The following is an 18,740-nucleotide window of genomic DNA, read 5'->3' as shown; positions in this document are numbered from 1 at the left end:
TTGGGGAAGAAATATTTTGATTATGTAAAATAAAGCAAAATTTCAATCACCATAAACCTAGAAAACAAATACCTAAAATATTAATTGTAATTTATAACTTATGAAACATTTTATTAAAAACATTATGGAGGCCCACAAGGTGCTAATATCCCTACCGGTTTGCTTTTAATCCAAAGTAAGTAGGAAAATCAGCTGCAAAGGAGAATGTGGTTGAAGAGGCCTGTAAGATCGAGGTTAAAATGACAAAACAGCCACATTTCCAGCACAGATAGTTCAGTGATAGGAAAAGTTCATAGCATATTCCAGGGCTATACATGGCCTATTAACTCGAAACATAGGGGCTGGCGGAAGGTGGGACAGGGAGATGTTGGTCAAAGAGTACAAATTTTATTTATAAGATGAGTAAGGACTGGGCACTAAGGTACAGCATAGTGACTATAGTTAATAATACTGTATTGTATATGTGAAATTTTCTAAGAACGTAGATCTTAAGTGTTTCACAACCAAAAAAAAAAGTTAACTATGTGAGATAATGGATGTGTGAATTAGCTTAACTGTGGTAATCATTTCACAGTGTATACATATATCAAGTCGTCACACCGCACACCTAAATAGATACCATTTTTATTTGTCAATTATACATCAATAAAGCTGGGAAACACACGTGCTTATACACACACACAAACCAGATAATGAATGTAACTAAAATAAAATTTTCTTTATTGTAAAAACCTTATGGGACAATCTCAGGGGTTTTTTCCTACTAAACTTAGATACACAGTGGTAGGGTGTGGGGGTGCCCAAATCAGCAAAATGTCTACCCCCAATTTAGAGGAAAGTAGGAAGAAATTTGCTAAGGAAGCTGCCTCTGTTTGTCAGAAATTGAACACTATCATTTGATGCCACGTATTTGTTAGAACAGCAATGAGATAGTAGCCACGGCCAGGTCAAGGTCAGGTCCTAAGTTTCCTCTCAACCTGTGAAAGTTTTGCTGTTGGATGATCGCTGAAAATATATCATTAGGTATATATGGAGGCTACATAGTTACAAAATTAATGTTTCATGTATTAAATGATACATTGGGGGAAGGAAAAGTGAGAATGGTTAGCAAAGAGAATCAGTCTCAGAAAAAAAGGAGAAGGAAGGTTGGAAGAAGTCAAAAGTGTAAATACCAAGGGAAAGATAGATAGCAAAGATTGGAAATATTCCATTGGATATGGGAACTGGTTGACATTTGCCCTAACAGCTTTAGTGGAGTGGCAGGAATAAAATTCCGATTGTAATATTCAAGAGTGAAAGGAATTGAGGAAATGGGAACAGTGATTATAGGCTATTGCTGTTATTCAAGTTTAGGTGGTAGATGTGTTTCCCAAACTTCCTCCCGCTCTGGAGCGGTTCCCAGTGACGCGGTGTGTCAAGGCCAGAAGAGGAGGGTTGAGGAGGCTAGTGATTTTGCGAGGTGCAGCCCCCCACCCGGTGTTCCTTGAGGCAGTCTCTGGCCTTAGTTTCATTGCTTTACAATCTCTTGGCTTGTAGGCCAACGCTCCCTACAGTTAGAAACCCCAAGACTTAGGTCTGGGCCTCTGTCACTCATTTTATATGCTTTCTAGGTAATATCATACATACACACAGGATTAGTTGTCTTGCCTATTTCTGGCACAGTATAGGAAGTTGATAAAATGTGTTAAATCAGTGAAATAACTTCATTCTAGTATTTTACTAATCAACTCTGTTGTCTTTAATTTTTTTTTCAATACAAGAATTTTGAGGGTATAGGGATTTTTAATGTATATTTTCAATTTGGAATTTGTTATTTAGGTCATTCAGATGCCAGCATGTGGCCTATTAAATCTTTAGAAATGGACTTTTTTGTTGTTGTTATTTCACTATGATATTATGTTAATTAGTATTTTCCAATTTACTTAAAGTAGTTTCACATTTCTTACCTAAAGTTTACCTTTTTTTTTTTTATATGTCAGGTGGTTATGAGAGCTTTGATAAAAACAACTTTACCCACTTTGAATGTATTTCTGGTCTGTTTGATGATCTGGCTGGCTTTTAGCATCATAGGAGTAAACTTATTTGCTGGCAAGTTCTATGAATGCATTGACCCAATAAGTGGAGAAAGGTTTCCTGTATCCGAAGTCACAAATAAGAACCAGTGTGAAAGCCTCATGTTCAATGAGTCCGTGCCGTGGGAGAATGCAAACCTGAACTTTGATAACGTTGGGAATGGTTTCCTTTCACTACTTCAAGTAGTAAGTACACTTCTAATTATTTTTATTTTTTTATTTTGGTATCATTAATCTACAATAACATGAAGGACATTATGTTTACTAGGCTCCCCCCTTCACCAAGTGTCCCCAACATCCCCGTTCACAGTCACTGTCCATCAACATAGTAAGATGTTGTAAAGTCACTACTTGTCACCAAGTTCACAGTCACTGACCTTCAACATAGTAAGATGCTGTAGAATCACTACTTGTCTTCTCTGTGTTGCACAGCACTCGCTGTGCCCCCCCAACAACATGCAAATCATAATGCCCCCTTTCTTTTCTTCCTGCCCTTATCCCTCCCTTCCCACCCGTCCTCCCCAGTTCCTTTCCCTTTAGTAACTATTAGTCCATTCTTGGGTTCTGTGCTTCTACTGCTGTTTTGTTCCTTCAGTTTTTCTTTGTTCTTATACTCCACATATGAGTGAAATCATTTGGTACTTGTCTTTCTCCGCCTGGCTTATGTCACTGAGCATAATACCCTCTAGCTCCATCCATGTTGTTGCGAATGGTAGGATCTATTTTTTTTCTCATGGCTGAGTAATATTCCATTGTGTATATGTACCACATCTTCTTTATCCATTCATCTACTGATGGACATTTAGGTTGCTTCCATATCTTGGCTATTGTAAATCGTGCAGCAATAAACATAGGGGTGCATCTGTCTTTTTCAAACTGGAGTGCTGCATTCTTAGGGTAAATTCCTAGAAGTGGAATTCCTGGGTCAAATGGTATTTCTATTTTGAGCATTTTGAGGAACCTCCATACTGCTTTCCATAATGGTTGAACTAATTTACATTCCCACCAGCACTGTGGGAGGGTTCCCCTTTCTCCACAACCTCGCCAACATTTGTTGTTGTTTGTCTTTTGGATGGTAGCCATCCTTACTGGTGTGAGATGATATCTCATTTTGGTTTTAATTTGCATTTCTCTGATGACAAGCGATGTGGAGCATCTTTTCATGTGTCTGTTGGCCATCTGAATTTCTTCTTTAGAGAACTGTCTATTCAGCTCCTCTGCCCATTTTTTAATTGGATTATTTGCTTTTTGTTTGTTGAGGCATGTGAGCTCTTTATATATTTTGGATGTCAATCCTCTATCGGATCTGTCATTTAGGAATATGTTCTCCCATACTGTAGGATACCTTTTTGTTCTATTGATGGTGTCCTTTGCTGTACAGAAGCTTTTTAGCTTGATATAGTCCCACTTGTTCATTTTTGCCTTTGTTTCCCTTGTCTGGGGAGATATGTTCATGAAGAAGTCACTCATGTTTATGTCCATGAGATTTTTGCCTATGTTTTTTTCTAAGAGTTTTATGGTTTCATGACTTACATTCAGGTCTTTGATCCATTTGGAGTTTACTTTCGTGTATGGGGTTAGACAGTGATCCAGTTTCATTCTCTTACATGTAGCTGTCCAGTTTTGCCAGCACCATCTGTTGAAGAGACTGTCCTTTCCCCATTGTATGTCCATGGCCCCTTTATCGAATATTAGTTGACCATATATGTTTGGGTTAATGTTTGGAGTCTCTATTCTGTTCCATTGGTCTGTGGCTCTGTTCTTCTGCCAGTACCAAATTGTCTTGATTACTGTGGCTTTGTAGTAGAGCTTGAAGTTGGGGAGGGAGTGAGATCCCCCCGCCCACTTTATTCTTCCTTCTCAGGATTGCTTTAGCTATTCGGGGTCTTTGGTGTTTCCATATGAATTTTTGAACTATTTGTTCCAGTTCATTGAAGAATGCTGTTGGTAATTTGATAGGGATTGCATCGAATCTGTATGTTGCTTTGGGCAGGATGGCCCTTTTGATGATATTAATTCTTCCTAGCCAAGAGCATGGGATTAGTTTCCATTTGTTATTGACCTCTTTAATTTCTCTTAAGAGTGTCTTATAGAGTTCAGGGTATAGGTCTTTCACTTCCTTGGTTAGGTTTATTCCTAGGTATTTTATTCTTTTTGATGCAATTGTAAATGGAATTGTCTTCCTGATTTCTCTTTCTATTAGTTTATTGTTAGTGTATAGGAAAGCCACAGATTTCTATATGTTAATTTTGTATCCTGCAACTTTGCTGAATTCCGATATTAGTTCTAGTAGTTTCAGAGTGGAGTCTCTAGGGTTTTTTATGTACAATATCATGTCATCTGCAAATAGTGACAGTTTAACTTCTTCTTTACCAATATGGATTCCTTGTATTTCTTTGTTTTGTCTAATTACCATGGCTAGGACCTCCAGTACTATGTTGAATAACAGTGGGGAGAGTGGGCATCCCTGTCCTGTTCCTGATCGCAGAGGAAAAGCTTTCAGCTTCTCGCTGTTCAGTATGATGTTGGCTGTGGGTTTATCATATATGGCCTTTATTATGTTGAGGTACTTGCCCTCTATGCCCATTTTGTTGAGAGTTTTTATCATGAAAGGATGTTGAATTTTATCGAATGCTTTTCCAGCATCTATGGAGATGATCATGTGGTTTTTGTCTTTCTTTTTGTTGATGTGGTGGATGATGTTGATGGATTTTCGAATGTTGTGCCATCCTTGCATCCCTGGGATGAATCCCACTTGGTCATGGTGTACGATCCTTTTGATGTATTTTTGAATTCGGTTTGCTAATATTTTGTTGAGTATTTTTGCATCTACTTTCATCACGTAGTTATTGGTCTGTAGTTTTCTTTTTTGGTGGGGTCTTTGCCTGGTTTTGGTATTAGGGTGATGTTGGCTTCATAGAATGAGTTTGGGAGTATTCCCTCCTCTTCTATTTTTGGAAAACGTTCAGGAGAATGGGTATTATGTCTTCTCTGTATGTCTGATAAAATTCTGAGGTAAATCCATCTGGCCTGGGGGTTTTGTTCTTTGGTAGTTTTTTGATTACTGCTTCAATTTCGTTGCTGGTAATTGGTCTGTTTAGATTTTCTGTTTCTTTCTGGGTCAGTCTTGGAAGGTTGTATTTTTCTAGGAAGTTGTCCATTTCTCCTACGTTTCCCAGCTTGTTAGCATTATAGGTTTTCATAGTACTCTCTAATAATTCTTTGTATTTCTGTGGGGTCCGTCGTGATTTTTTCCTTTCTCATTTCTGATTCTGTTGATGTGTCTTGACTCTCTTTTCCTCTTAATAAGTCTGGCTAAAGGCTTATCTATTTTGTTTATTTTCTCGATGAACCAGCTCTTGGCTTCATTGATTTTTGCTATTGTTTTATTCTTCTCAATTTTATTTATTTCTTCTCTGATCTTTATTATGTCCCTCCTTCTGCTGACCTTAGGCCTCATTTGTTCTTCTTTTTCCCATTTTGATAATTGTGACATTAGACCATTCATTTGGGATTGTTCTTCCTTCTTTAAATATGCCTGGATTGCTATATACTTTCCTCTTAAGACTGCTTTTGCTTTATCCCACAGTAGTTGGGGCTCTGTGTTGTTGTTGTTGTTTGTTTCCATATATTGCTGGATCTCCATTTTGATTTGGTCATTGATCCATTGATTATTTAGGAGCGTGTTGTTAAGCCTCCATGTGTTTGTGAGCCTTTTTGCTTTCTTTGTACAGTTTATTTCTAGTTTTATGCCTTTGTGGTCTGAAAAGTTGGTTGGTAGGATTTCAATCTTTTGGAATTTACTGAGGCTCTTTTTGTGGCCTAGTATGTGGTCTATTCTGGAGAATGTTCCATGTGCACTTGAGAAGAATGTGTATCCTGTTGCTTTTGGATGTAGAGTTCTGTAGATGTCTATTAGGTCCATCTGTTCTAGTGTGTTGTTCAGTGCCTGTGTGTCCTTACTTATTTTCTGTCTGGTGGATCTGTCCTTTGGAGTGAGTGGTGTGTTGAAGTCTCCCAGTATGAATGCATTGCATTCTATTTCCTCCTTTAGTTCTGTTAGTATTTGTTTCACATATGTTGATGATCCTGTATTGGGTGCATATATATTTATAATGGTTATATCCTCTTGTTGGACTGAGCCCTTTATCATTATGTAATGTCCTTCTTTATCTCTTGTTACTTTCTTTATTTTGAAGTCTGTTTTGTCTGATACTAGTATTGCAACACCTGCTTTTTTCTCTCTGTTGTTTGCATGAAATAACTTTTTCCATCCCTTGACTTTAAGTCTGTGCATGTCTTTGGGTTTGAGGTGAGCCTCTTGTAAGCAGCATATGGATGGATCTTGCTTTTTTATCCATTCTATTACACTGTGTCTTTTGATTGGTGCATTCAGTCCATTTACATTTAGGGTGATTATTGAAAGGTATGTACTTATTGCCATTGCAGGCTTTAAGTTTGTGGTTACCAAAGGTTCAGGGTTAGCTTCTTTACTATCTTACTGTCTAACTGAACTCGCTTATTGAGCTATTATAAACACGGTCTGATGATTCTTTATTTCTCTCCCTTCTTATTCCTCCTCCTCCCTTCTTCATATGTTGGGTGTTTTGTTCTGTGCTCTTTTTAGGAGTGCTCCCATCTAGAGCAGTCCCTGTAGGATGCCCTGTAGAGGTGGTTTGTGGGAGGCAAGTCCCCTCAACTTTTGCTTGTCTGGGAATTGTTTAATCCCTCCTTCATATTTAAATGATAATCGTGCTGGATACAGTAGTCTTGGTTCGAGGCCCTTCTGTTTCATTGCATTAAGTATATCATGCCATTCTCTTCTGGCCTGTAGGGTTTCTGTTGAGAAGTCTGATGATAGCCTGATGGGTTTTCCTTTGTAGGTGACCTTTTTTTCTCTCTGGCTGCCTTTAATACTTTGTCCTTGTCTTTGATCTTTGCCATTTTAATTATTATGTGTCTTGGTGTTGCCCTCCTTGGATCCCTTGTCATGGGAGTTCTGTGTACCTCTGTGGTCTGAGAGGCCATTTCCTCCCCTAGTTTGGGGAAGTTTTCAGCAATTATTTCTTCAAAGACACTTTCTATCTCTTTTTCTCTCTCTTCTTCTGGTACCCCTATAATGTGGATATTGTTCCATTTCAATTGGTCGCTCAGCTCTCTTAGAATTCTTTCATTCCTGGAGATCCTTTTATCTCTCTCTGCATCAGCTTCTCTGCATTCCTGTTCTCTGTTTTCTAGTCCATTAATGGTCCCTTGAATCTCGTCCATTCTGTTTTGAAGTCCTTCCAGAGGTTGTTTTATTTCTGTATTCTCCTTCCCTAGTTCTTGCATATTTCTCTGCAAGTCCATCAGCACGGTTATCACTTTTGTTTTGAATTCTTTTTCAGGAAGACTGGTTAAATCTATCTCCCCAGGTTCCTTCTCAGGGGAAGATGTAGCAGATGCCGAAGCTGTCTGGGTTAGTCTTGTCTGGATCAAATTTTTTTGCCTTTTCATGTTGATAGGTGCAGTGGAGTGCTATTGACGCCTCTATCAGCTTTCCACTGGCTCCTGGCCTTTCTTTACTGGGACAACTGCGACCCCTAGTGGCTTGTGTTGGGCAATTGCGTGTAGACTGGGTCTTTGTATCTTGCCGGGCTGGTATGGAGGAAGCTCCCTTGCTGAGGGTGTGGCCAGCCTCAGGTTGCTTCTCTGCTTTGGCAGGGCCCCAGAGGGGTAATGGACGGGAGGCTGTTTGGCTGGTTACCTCCATGAGGGGTCTCAGAACTGTTGCCCAGGGGGTTAGTGCACCCAGTTTTCCCTGTAATTTCCAGCTGCTGGACTGTGACCTGGGATGTTTCCGTCCAGCTGTGGAGTCCCTGTCCCTTTAAGACTTTCAAAAAGCACTCGCTTTTCTTTGTCACAGGGGTATCGGCTTCGGGACCTGTTCACCAGTCTTGCTGTCCTGTTTCCCTAGTTTCCAGCCCTCCACGCATGCACTGTGTCTGCACTCTGGTGCGGATGGCTGGGGCTGGGTGTTCAGCAGTCCTGGGCTCCCTCTCCCTCCCCAGTCCGACTCCTCTCCTCCCACCAGGAGCTGGGGTGAGGGGCACTCGGGTCCTGCTGGGCCAGGGCTTGTATCTTACCCCTTTCACCAGGCGCTGTGCTCTCACAGGTGTGGATGTAGTCTGGCTGTTGTTCTGTGTCTTCTGGTCTCTCTTTTAGGATTGGTTGTATTTGTTGTATTTTCAAAAATATATATGTTTTTGGGAGGAGATTCCCACTGTCCTACTCACACCACCATCTTGGCTCCGCCTCTCTCCACTTCTAATGTTTTTAAAGTCAATTATATGTTCATCTTTATTATAGGTGAACATAAAGGACAGATGTTGGATGATTAATAGTTATAAAATATTTTAGCAATTATTAGTAGATCATGTGTTGTGGAGCATGCTATGCTAGGCTCACTTAGAAAGACAAAAGTGAAATATAATCCCTGCTTTACTGGGAGAAGGAAGTGGAAATGAAGGTAGGACTGACCGAGGAAACAGCAGGTACTGGCCAAGTCTTTCCACCATCACCAGTCAAGTAATAGGGTCACGATTTTTGGTCCAACTCATTACTACTGTTTTGTTTCTGTTTAGTGCTTTAAGGGATGGCTACCCAGACACCCAGTATCTAGCAGATGTGAGGAGTTTAATCATTCCTGTCTTACTTGCCTTATAAAAAACACATATGCAGTTATAAGTAACTATGACACTTGGGAAGCATGAATTTATTTGCTGTTTATCTACCTACCAATGTGTCTTTCTATTTATACTATCTGAAAATATTTTAAGTTAATTAGCTACAATTATGTTAAATAGTTTTAGTTGTCTACAGACAATGTAAATGTAATAATGAAAATGGTAAAGATCTCAATTATGTGGTATATTGAAGTGCAGTCAGCCTTACTAACAGAATATTTAGTATATTAATAATAACTGAATTATATTTTTATATGCCATTAAGCATAAAATTTCCTGAGTTAAATACATGCTATTTTTACAGGCAACATTTAATGGATGGATCACTATTATGAATTCAGCAGTTGATTCTACTGATGTAAGTATAATATGATCTTAAAGCCATTGTCAAGGCCCAAGAAAAGTCATTTTTGGGAATTCAAAAACAGGGCACCAGCAGTAATTGAATAATTAACATGGTAAAGCAAATGCTTATGCCTGACAGAAATTAAATGTATTTCACGGGCAATGAAATCCATCCAGGATTATATAAAATGATTGAGACCCAATAGGCCCATTTGAGGGATTATCAGACTGTATTACAGTGATTAAATGGATACAATGAACTTTAAAATCCAGATAAACAGAGCAATGATATCCCTTCACCAAAGAGCAACGAGGAAACATTACCTCATCTAGCACTGATTTTCTTGTCATGAATTGTTTTATAATCTTATGTTTCCAAAGGTCTGTTTCAGTATTTTGCTTATTTTTTCATTTTATTTATTTCTATTTTTAAGGACTTATTTTTTTTAGAGCAGTTTTAGTTTGACTACAAAATTGAGAGGGAGGTACAGGGATTTCCCATATATCCCTTGCTCCTGTACATGCACAGCCTCCCCATTATTAATTTCACTCACCAGAATGGTGCATTTTTTTTTTTACCAAGGATGAGGCTGCATTGACACATCATAATCACCCAAAGTCCACAGTTTAACTCAGGGTTCACTCAGTGTCACACATTCTAAGCATTTGAACAAATGAATAATGATGTCTACCCATCATAATAATATCATACAGACCATTTTCATTGCCCTAAAAGTCCTCTGTGCTCTGCCTTGTTTTGATCATTTTTTTTATTTTAACTTTTAGGTAAATATGCAGCCTAAGTTTGAAAACAACATCTACATGTATTATTACTTTATTAGCTTTATTATCATTGGATTATTTCTTCCTCTGAGTATGCTGATTGGTGTTATTATTGCTAATTTCAACAGGCATAAAATAAAGATAAGTATAAATATTCTTTATTCATCAATGCTTGAGAAAATCACACTCATTTATAAAATCATTTTGGACTTAGTTTCATGTTATTTTGATTTGGTACTTACCTAAAAAAATTTTTTTAAATGATTGATGTTCCTGCATATTGATGAATACTGCTAAAATGTTTATCTTTACATTGTTTTCTGTATTCATATAGACACAGACAAGTTTAAATATTAAAAATTACAAGTGTTTCTGTATATATGTTTGTAAATAATGACAATAATGACATGCTGAAAAATAATATTGTTCAATATGTGAAGAAGTTCAAGAAAAATAAACCATACTCTTTTTACTCTCTGATACGTTCAAAGCCTTCAGTCATAACCAGGATAAACAGCTTTTTCAGTTGGAGTAGTTCTTTCTGCTGAAAGTACAGAATCAAATCCTAACTGAATGGCCTAAATAAAGTGCTTAAGTTAAGTAAGAATTCAGAGGTAGAGCAGAACAACCTCTGTTTGATGTCATCTCCACTCAAAAATTTCCTTCAGGACTTTTACAATACAAAATCTCTATCTGGTGTAGGGAAGCTGTCTAAAAAAATTTAAAGAAAGAAAAGTTTAATTTAGAAATTCTATCTTTAGCCATGTCGTCAAAGTTTAGCCATTTGCAGAATCTGGTAAACACACCACTCTGAGTCTCTACTAATCAGACGGGATTAGAGAGACCAGTGATCAAATATGCATTTGACTGGGTGCCCCAGCTTCCTTGGGACTTCAACCCAATGGAATAACATGCTAGGATTTGCTTCTAGGCTTTAGATTGGTGACCATTGTGCATTTTAAGTGAACAAGTCTTGATTTAGGGCAGTAGTAATTCCTAATTCCTAGATTCACTCAACATTAAAATTTTAGCTGTGATTCACCTTATATATTATGTATAAGATACTGAAATTAGCACCAGAAACACAAAGAATAGTAATTCCTAGAAGGTGCTATAAAGAAATAAGCACAAAGTGCTTTCAGAATAATAGTAAAAAAAAAAAAGATCTCTGATTATATTTGGAAAATTAAGTAATATATGAACACATACATTTTCCTACTTATTAGAAGGTACAAACCAACCTCACTTTAGGTTTTGAGTTCAGCCTTTCTTAGTAAACCTTTTCAGGTAACTCCCACTGTTTCTTATTTGTCTCTTTCTAACAAGAGTTAGGCCTCAGTAGACTGGAAGTTAAAATAGGGTTGACTACATGCAGGAAAGTACACCGAAAGATAGACATCAGTCATTACCAGTATATATTCTGTATGTACTTCATATGGATATTTGTTCAGAAAGTTCAGCATGTTTAAACATGATTTAGTTCATTGCACTTAAGCAAAAGAGTAAATCAATAACTGCCAAGCTTTCTAAAATACATATTAATGCAAGGTGAAATTTGGATTAAATGTGATTTTAAAATATATATATATTTCATTTATTTACCAGGGAGGCTCAAATATCTTTGTAACAGTAAAACAAAAGAAACAATGCCATGCAGTGGAGAAGCTGATGTCTGAGGACTCTCAGAAACCAGTCCCTCGCCCACGAGTAAGAAAATACGTAGAATTTTTTTTTGAAGCTTCAAAAAAAGTTTCCCTGATATATTCCCTTAAAATAAAAATGTGTTTTTAAAATTCTTAACAAAAATGCCTTTGACACAGTTTTAAAATATGTCCCTTGACAAAGCTTTTGCTGGTCTTTTTGTTTTGACTATATGCTATATTTAGAGTTTGGTAAAAATTAGGTCCTAAGTTATTCTCCTATTTATTCCTCTAGGGAAGTTGTGAGTCTAAAGACTATGTGTATATATCCTTTTAAGAAGGACACTATGGCTTTTTTTTTTTTTGTAACCCACAGAACAAGTTCCAAGGATTCATCTTTGACGTGGTAACAAGTCAAGTGTTTAATGCCATCGTTACGGTTCTTATCTGTCTCCAAGCAATCACCGCTGTGATACAAAGTGACGAACAGAGTCCAAAAGCAGACACTGCTCTGTACTGGACCGAGTTTGCCTTCGTCATGTTGTACACTGGGGAATGTGTACTGAAGCTCATCTCTTTCCACTGTAATTATTTCACCATTGCATGGAACATTTTTGATTTTATGGTAGTCATTTTTTCTATAACAGGTAAGATTTTGTTTAGTCAGATTTTCATCTGTAGCAATATTGATTCAGGAAAGCTCTTGAAGTAAATATCTCCTTGAGATACATAATATGCAAAACAGGTAGGGATCTTTTTAATTTCCAACAGGAATGCCTTACATCTTTGCATTCATACGTGTACACATATCTGACAGTTATATTCAAAATACTTCCTGAATTAATATACAGACTTCACAGACTGCCAGGTAAATGCTTAATTACCCTTTCAGTATATCACATACACTATTTTCCTAAGATGACACTAGAAGGATCTTCATGTCTGAGCGTGATATAACCTTTCAAGTTCACTAATGTTTCTTTTCCTCTAATCTCTTAAGTAAAGCCAAGTAAAGAATCTTGGATAAAAAGTGTTCTAGGCAGAGAAGGTTCTGTTTATTGTCTGCCGCTCTCTAAGACACATAGAAGAGAGTAAGGTCTGTAAGAAACAATATTTAAGTTTTTTTGTGTCAAGCTCTATTCTATATAGTCAACAGTGAAAAAAGATAACTTCTGCCTCGTTGTGCTTCCAGAAAATTCACTCCTTGAGTTGGTTGTGGAAGCAGTGCAACTATTGATAAACAAGTACAACAAGCTTGATAAAAAATTATTCAAAGACAGAAGGAGGCTGACAGGAAGAAAACAAGAATATGGGATTAAGGAGTCCTCTGAGAGTGAAGTGAGGGTTACTGAATCAGAGATCTGGAAGAGTGGGAATTGTAGCCAGAGAGAAAGCTATTTGAATTTGAGATCTCAGAAGGTCAGGTATACTGGGTCCAAATGTGGCTGCAGATGTGTATGACTGAAGTAAAATAATGAAGATCATTAAAGCTAAGGAAGTCAAAGACTGAACCACTGGCCTTTCAATGAGTCACTGATGGTAGGTGCTGGGTTGGAAAGGATGGTAGTAAGCCAAGGACTTAAGTCTTCAGTAAATATGAATGAGGGGAAAAAATACATCGTAGAGCCAGAGAATGGTAGGCAATAGTATAATTGAATGGCGTAATCCACAATGTTTAAGATTTTTTTTCCTTTATAAAAATGATGCAAAGGAGAAGTGGAAATCACATGGGAACGAAAGATGCTTATACTTACTCCGTTCTTCTACCCTGAGATATAGGGAGTGGGAAGAATGAGATGGCTCCTCTTGAAAATGACAGAAATAGTGTCCTCAGGATACAGTCAGATTTTAGGTAAGAGAGGAAGTGAGGAAAATTCCGATGAGGATGTAGAAAAAAATCTGTTTACAATTTTGCGGGGTACCATCTGTATAATGGAAGAGTCTGGAAGATTGGGGAGCGATGAAAATTTGATTCAGATTGGAAAATTCACTAAAGCACTGTGGAGATAAGGGTGTAGATAAGATAGAACATCAGAGAATGCCACGTTGGCAGTGACAGGTTCAACAGAAATGAGCCATGTGACCCTTCCAGATCCAGCAAACATTCCGTCTCATTTAGAAGCTTCATGGGACTCTCCCCTCTCCTGCCTTGTCAACTCAGAATGAACCACACTCTCTCCAGGACTCCCAGAGAACATCCCTTATGCTTTTTTACACTAATTATCATTTTACCCATTTTTGTAGTTACATCTCTCATTTCCATAATTCCCTCATCCACCCACCATCAATACAAAAATTTCTAGACAGACTCATTTATTCAATTAACATTTAAAGCTCCTAAGAGCCCAAATACTAAATTTATGAAATAAATAAATTATAACCTGTGAGTCACTGAATTTTAGACATTTTTGTAATTATATTTACCCACTGGGTCTTTCTGCCTTGCATTATAATTCATTTAAATGTCCACCTTTCTCTCTAGATTATAAGATCACTGAGGTCACAAGTCATGCCATTCATCTTTGCATATTTGCATGACACCTTTATTGGGCACTCAATAAAGGTTGGATTGAATTAAGTTTCTTGATCCAACTACTATCAGAAAAAAGTGTGATAACTGTCCTACTGTTTGGATTCACACAATCTGTGATTCTAGAGGTACCTGATACCATACTTTTAAAATGATGCTGCAAAGAATTCTCCTCCAAATTTTGCTCATTACTTTGAGTATTGCTGTAACTAGCATTTGGCCAACCCAAACTTTCAGTATGTGCTCACTGCTCTATGGGAAGGACTAAGAGAAAGTCCTACCATGTAGAGAAAAAAAAATGAAACGTAAAATAATTTATATTCTTCTGAATACAGCTGTATTTGAATAATGTTATTGCCTGCTTTGTCTCTCCCACACAAGGACTGTCTCTGCCTCTGATGGCAGGGTCCCCCCGTGTGCCTCCTTCCCTTGTGCGGCTGATACTCCTCACCCGGGTCGCCCACATCCTGCGCCCTGGGAAAGGACCAAAGGTGTTCCATCGCTTATTGCTTCCTTTGATGCTGTCCCTCCCAGCACTGTTGAACTTCAGCCTTCTCATTTTCCTGGTCATGTTTGTCTACGCCATCTTTGGAATGTACAATTTTGCCTATGTTAAAAAAGAAGCTGGAATCGATGACGTGTCCAACTTTGAGACCTTTGGCAGCAGTATGCTCTGTCTTTTCCAAGTTACAGTATTTGCTGGTTGGGATGGCATGCTCAGTGCAATCTTCAGCAGTAAATGGTCTGACTGTGACCCTGATAAGATTAACCCTGGAACTCAGGTTAGAGGAGATTGTGGTAACCCCACTGTTGGAATTATTTATTTCGTCAGTTACATCCTCATATCCTGGCTGATCATTGTAAATATGTACATTGTTGTTGTCATGGAGTTTTTAACTATTTCTTCTAAAAAAGAAGCGAACACTTTGAGTGAAGATGATTTTAGGAAATTCTTCCAGGTATGGAAGAGATTTGATCCTGACAAGACCCAGTATATAGACTCTAGCAAACTTTCAGATTTTGTAGCTGCGCTCGATCCTCCTCTTTTCGTGGCAAAACCAAACAAGGGCCAGCTCGTTGCCATGGACCTGCCCATGGCAGCTGGAGACAGGATCCACTGCCTCGACATCTTACTTGCTTTAGCAAAGCGAGTTATGGATAAAGATGTGAAGCTGGAGAAAGTTTTTTCAGAGCTGGAATCAGGGCTTCTGTTAGCCGACCCTTTTAAGATCACTTACGAGCCCATTACAACTACTCTGAAACGAAAACAGGAGGCAGTCTCAGCAACCATCATTCAGCGTGCTTATAAAAGCTACCGTTTAAGGCAAAGTGACAAAACAATGTCAGATATTCTCGTGACAGGTGGTGACAGGGAGGTTCAAGATGCCAAAGAAGAAGCCTGTTTTGACAAAGCTGAGGAAAAGTCACCTATTCGAAGTCAGATCTAATCCCACTTCCCACCTTTTCACCTTCCTCACCTGTCCCCAAAACGTTCAAAGTTTAAATCAGAAATAAAAGCAAAATCAGAGAAAGTAAAGATTTCACTTAATAACCACTTATTTACAACCTGTGGACATTAAACTTATGTTCACAAGGCTCCATATCAAGTCCCCTCTTCACCCCTGTATATTCAGTCTAATCAGGACACCACTTTAATATCACTGTGGGGAGTTACAGTGGATCAGAATGGATCAGAATCGCCGTTTGATAATCCGATGCTTGTTTCCTCTGTATGGCTCATATGTTTGTGCTTCTTTCAGAGGACGGGGGATGTGGTGGTAGAGATTTGTAGCAAAAGCGGCTTCTTTGTATATTTTATGTCTGCTTGAACTTGATGGGATTCAAGTCACCACGAACAGGACTTAGTTTCCAATAGACAAGTACTTTCTTAATGCGGGATAGTGTTTAAGAAGTGGTACAATGCTACAGGCCATTAAATCACAGACTTGCCTAGACAGATGGGAACTGGGGGAAGAGGAAGGGCAATTCTTAGAAAGTGCCTTTGAGGGCCCTCGTGGAGACTCCGGCTGATTCAACGACATTTGAAGAAGATTGATTCAAGCCCCATTTTTTGTTCTGTTTTATTTTGTTGCTGGGTTAATGATGTTTTGTTGCTCTTGGATTACTGGTTTCTCTTCTCCTTGGCCTCTCCCACCTAAGCCCCAGCTCCTCAGAATGGATTTGTAGAACAGAAACGTAAAGGGCACTACGGTATGGCTTACATTTTCCTCCTCTTTTTTTTCTCATTTACACTTTTTAAAAAAGTATACATTTACTAAACTGACATAATCTATAATCTGTAAATAGGCTCAAGTTGCACTTTATCATCAAATGGATGTGTTTTCACCCTTTTTCCATGATGTAACACTGACTGTGTAAGAGCTGGCAAATGCATGTCAGAATGAGCTGGAAGAGTTGAGGGCTCCCATTACGCTATGGATTTTCAGTGTCTTTATTCTTAGTTGGGAAATTGTGGCCTCTCTGAAGAACTTTTCATTGCACTTAAGGATTCTTTATAACTCAGAGAAGGAAAATGATCACTGAAGCTAAGAACTCTTAATAGGAGATCAGAGTGTAAGTTTGTTCTTGGTGGTGTTTTATAACAGCGTATGAAAATTAGTTTTCACTTTCTCATTTATCTTCCCAAGGTTTTTTTTGTTTTTATCTCATCATATTTACTCCATATAAGTTTGTGTTTGGAATACTTTAAAATCCTAAACATTAATTTTCACCTCTGAAATTATTTTTAAAAGGCACAAAGAGTTGTTTTTTGATGTATTCATAAAAATTCAGCCACTTCCGTCAATGAAGTTTGAGAGTCCAGTATTTATCCCATTTGTATGAAGATTGATTTCAGAGAGCCTACAGAGTCCTAAAGGACTTAAAAGGAAAATATGTATACTGTTGACTTAAATGACAAGCTTTAAATATGTTGTCTGACATTCAGTATCAGTAATTGTATTTTATTATGAATGCATGATCATGAGCCTTAACTATTATAATCGAACTGTTTCTGCTCCTCGGAAATATATGAACCTGACCAAGATGCCTTTGGGGGATCCCCTAAGCCAGTATAATTTCAGGGTTCTGTTTTCTTTCAATAAGTGTTCTTTCCCTTTTGCGTCCTGTTTGTCATCATGTGATGGGGACCAGTGAGGAATCAGTGTTAACTTGGTGACATGGTGACAGCTGGTGCTTTATCTAAGCTTCTCAGTTTTCTATTTGTTGGAAATGCTTTAATGTGAAAACTGCCTCAGATATTTCAGCTGAATCTTAAGTCGCTTCTGTAAACTCCATGAAGACCACAAACTGATTTTAGTTTGAAAATGACACCTTTTACTTGTAAACTAACTTTCCAAAAACTGTGTAAAGAATTATTTTTAACAAAGTCTTACAATATATTCTACTTTTCAGATACTATAGAAAATAATAAATACAACCAGTTAACCAACAGTGCTTTGTTTTTGTCTTTGGTAAGTCAGGTTGGCGACTTTGTATAAGAAAAACTTTTAAGAAGGAGCCTTACATTGAAGCTTACTTATTCAAAAATTGAAAAAACTTGTGCTTCCTTTGGATTCACAAAAGTTTTGTCAAACAAATGTTAGTAAGCACACCAGAGACCCCTACACATCGACAAAATGTCAAGAGCGCCCCCTTACCAAAACCCTCATTATGAGCTTATGAGATATATCTCAGGATTATTAGAATTTACTTTATGGAAGATATGCTGAAATTAAATGTATTGTGTGCTACCATTTATCAACATCTTCTTCCCTAAAAATTATATTTCTGCTTTAATATAATGCACTGAAAAGTGGTTTTAAAGATACTGGAAATAGCTACCATTTATTGATCATACTGTTGTGCTAAGTTTTTATCATGCATGAACTCAGTATTCTTAACAACTCAGGAAGCAATGGTAATTCTCATTTTATAAATGAAAAAAAGATCAGGCTTAGAAAGGCTATAAGAACTTTTATATGGCACAGAACTTGTTAGTGACAAGGTCAGGACTCCAAATCAGGTCTAGTTTCAGATCCTTAATATTTATTAAATATATATTTATTAACTCTATTTATTTATAACTCTAATATTTATTAACTCTACAACAATTAGTAATAAATGACCTGGGTAGAAACAGAAGAAATTTAAGATGAATTAAATTGTACAAATTGTGCACAGATGAGATTCTGTCTCCCTCTTTCCTGTTTCCTCCTTGGGGGAGGGCGTTTTAACAGTAGAGACAACCCCTGAGAAAAGGAAAGGCAAATGGGAGAAAACTGTAGTTTCTCCATTCAACATTTATTGAACCCTAGACACCCCTAGACACTAGAGGTAAGCTCAGGGCCTGGATATATATATATAGTAGGTAGATTGATGTCTATAAAACACACAAAGGTAAATCTGAGACTAAAGAACTTACTACTGGGGAAAAGCATAACTATACAGCTGATTATAGTATATGGCAATGTTTATAGTATAGGTATAAATTATAAGTATATTAGACAGAATGGTGGGGTTGCATTGGAAATTACAGATGAAGTTAGTAAAGTGGGTCCCTGAAGAAAAGGAAAGATTTTATCAATTAGAGAAGAAGGTAGCTGTATTCAATGCAAAGAAACTTTCAAGGAAAGTCCATCATGGA

At 37.6% G+C, this 18,740-nt stretch overlaps 1 protein-coding gene across 4 annotated transcripts in view; it reads left to right on the top strand.

Annotated features, from left to right (window-relative positions):
- The window catches only part of SCN7A (sodium voltage-gated channel alpha subunit 7), a 104,792-nt gene extending 87,178 nt beyond the window's left edge, over window positions 1–17,614 (top strand). For all 4 annotated transcript variants that reach the window (XM_073241601.1, XM_036996072.2, XM_036996070.2 and 1 more), the window contains exons 20-25: window positions 1,980–2,258; window positions 9,102–9,155; window positions 9,929–10,066; window positions 11,528–11,632; window positions 11,942–12,212; window positions 14,477–17,614. In XM_073241601.1, coding sequence (XP_073097702.1) covers window positions 1,980–2,258; window positions 9,102–9,155; window positions 9,929–10,066; window positions 11,528–11,632; window positions 11,942–12,212; window positions 14,477–15,543 — 1,914 coding nt within the window. In that variant the 3' untranslated portion in view covers window positions 15,544–17,614. The remainder of the gene's footprint in view (window positions 1–1,979; window positions 2,259–9,101; window positions 9,156–9,928; window positions 10,067–11,527; window positions 11,633–11,941; window positions 12,213–14,476) is intronic.
- Window positions 17,615–18,740: the final 1,126 nt, after the last annotated feature.

The sequence above is a fragment of the Manis javanica genome, chromosome 7 (genome assembly GCF_040802235.1).
Source record: "Manis javanica isolate MJ-LG chromosome 7, MJ_LKY, whole genome shotgun sequence".
Taxonomy (NCBI): Eukaryota; Metazoa; Chordata; class Mammalia; order Pholidota; family Manidae; genus Manis; species Manis javanica.
The sequence above is the reverse complement of the archived record's forward strand: the minus strand, read 5'-3'. Positions and strand labels throughout refer to the sequence as shown.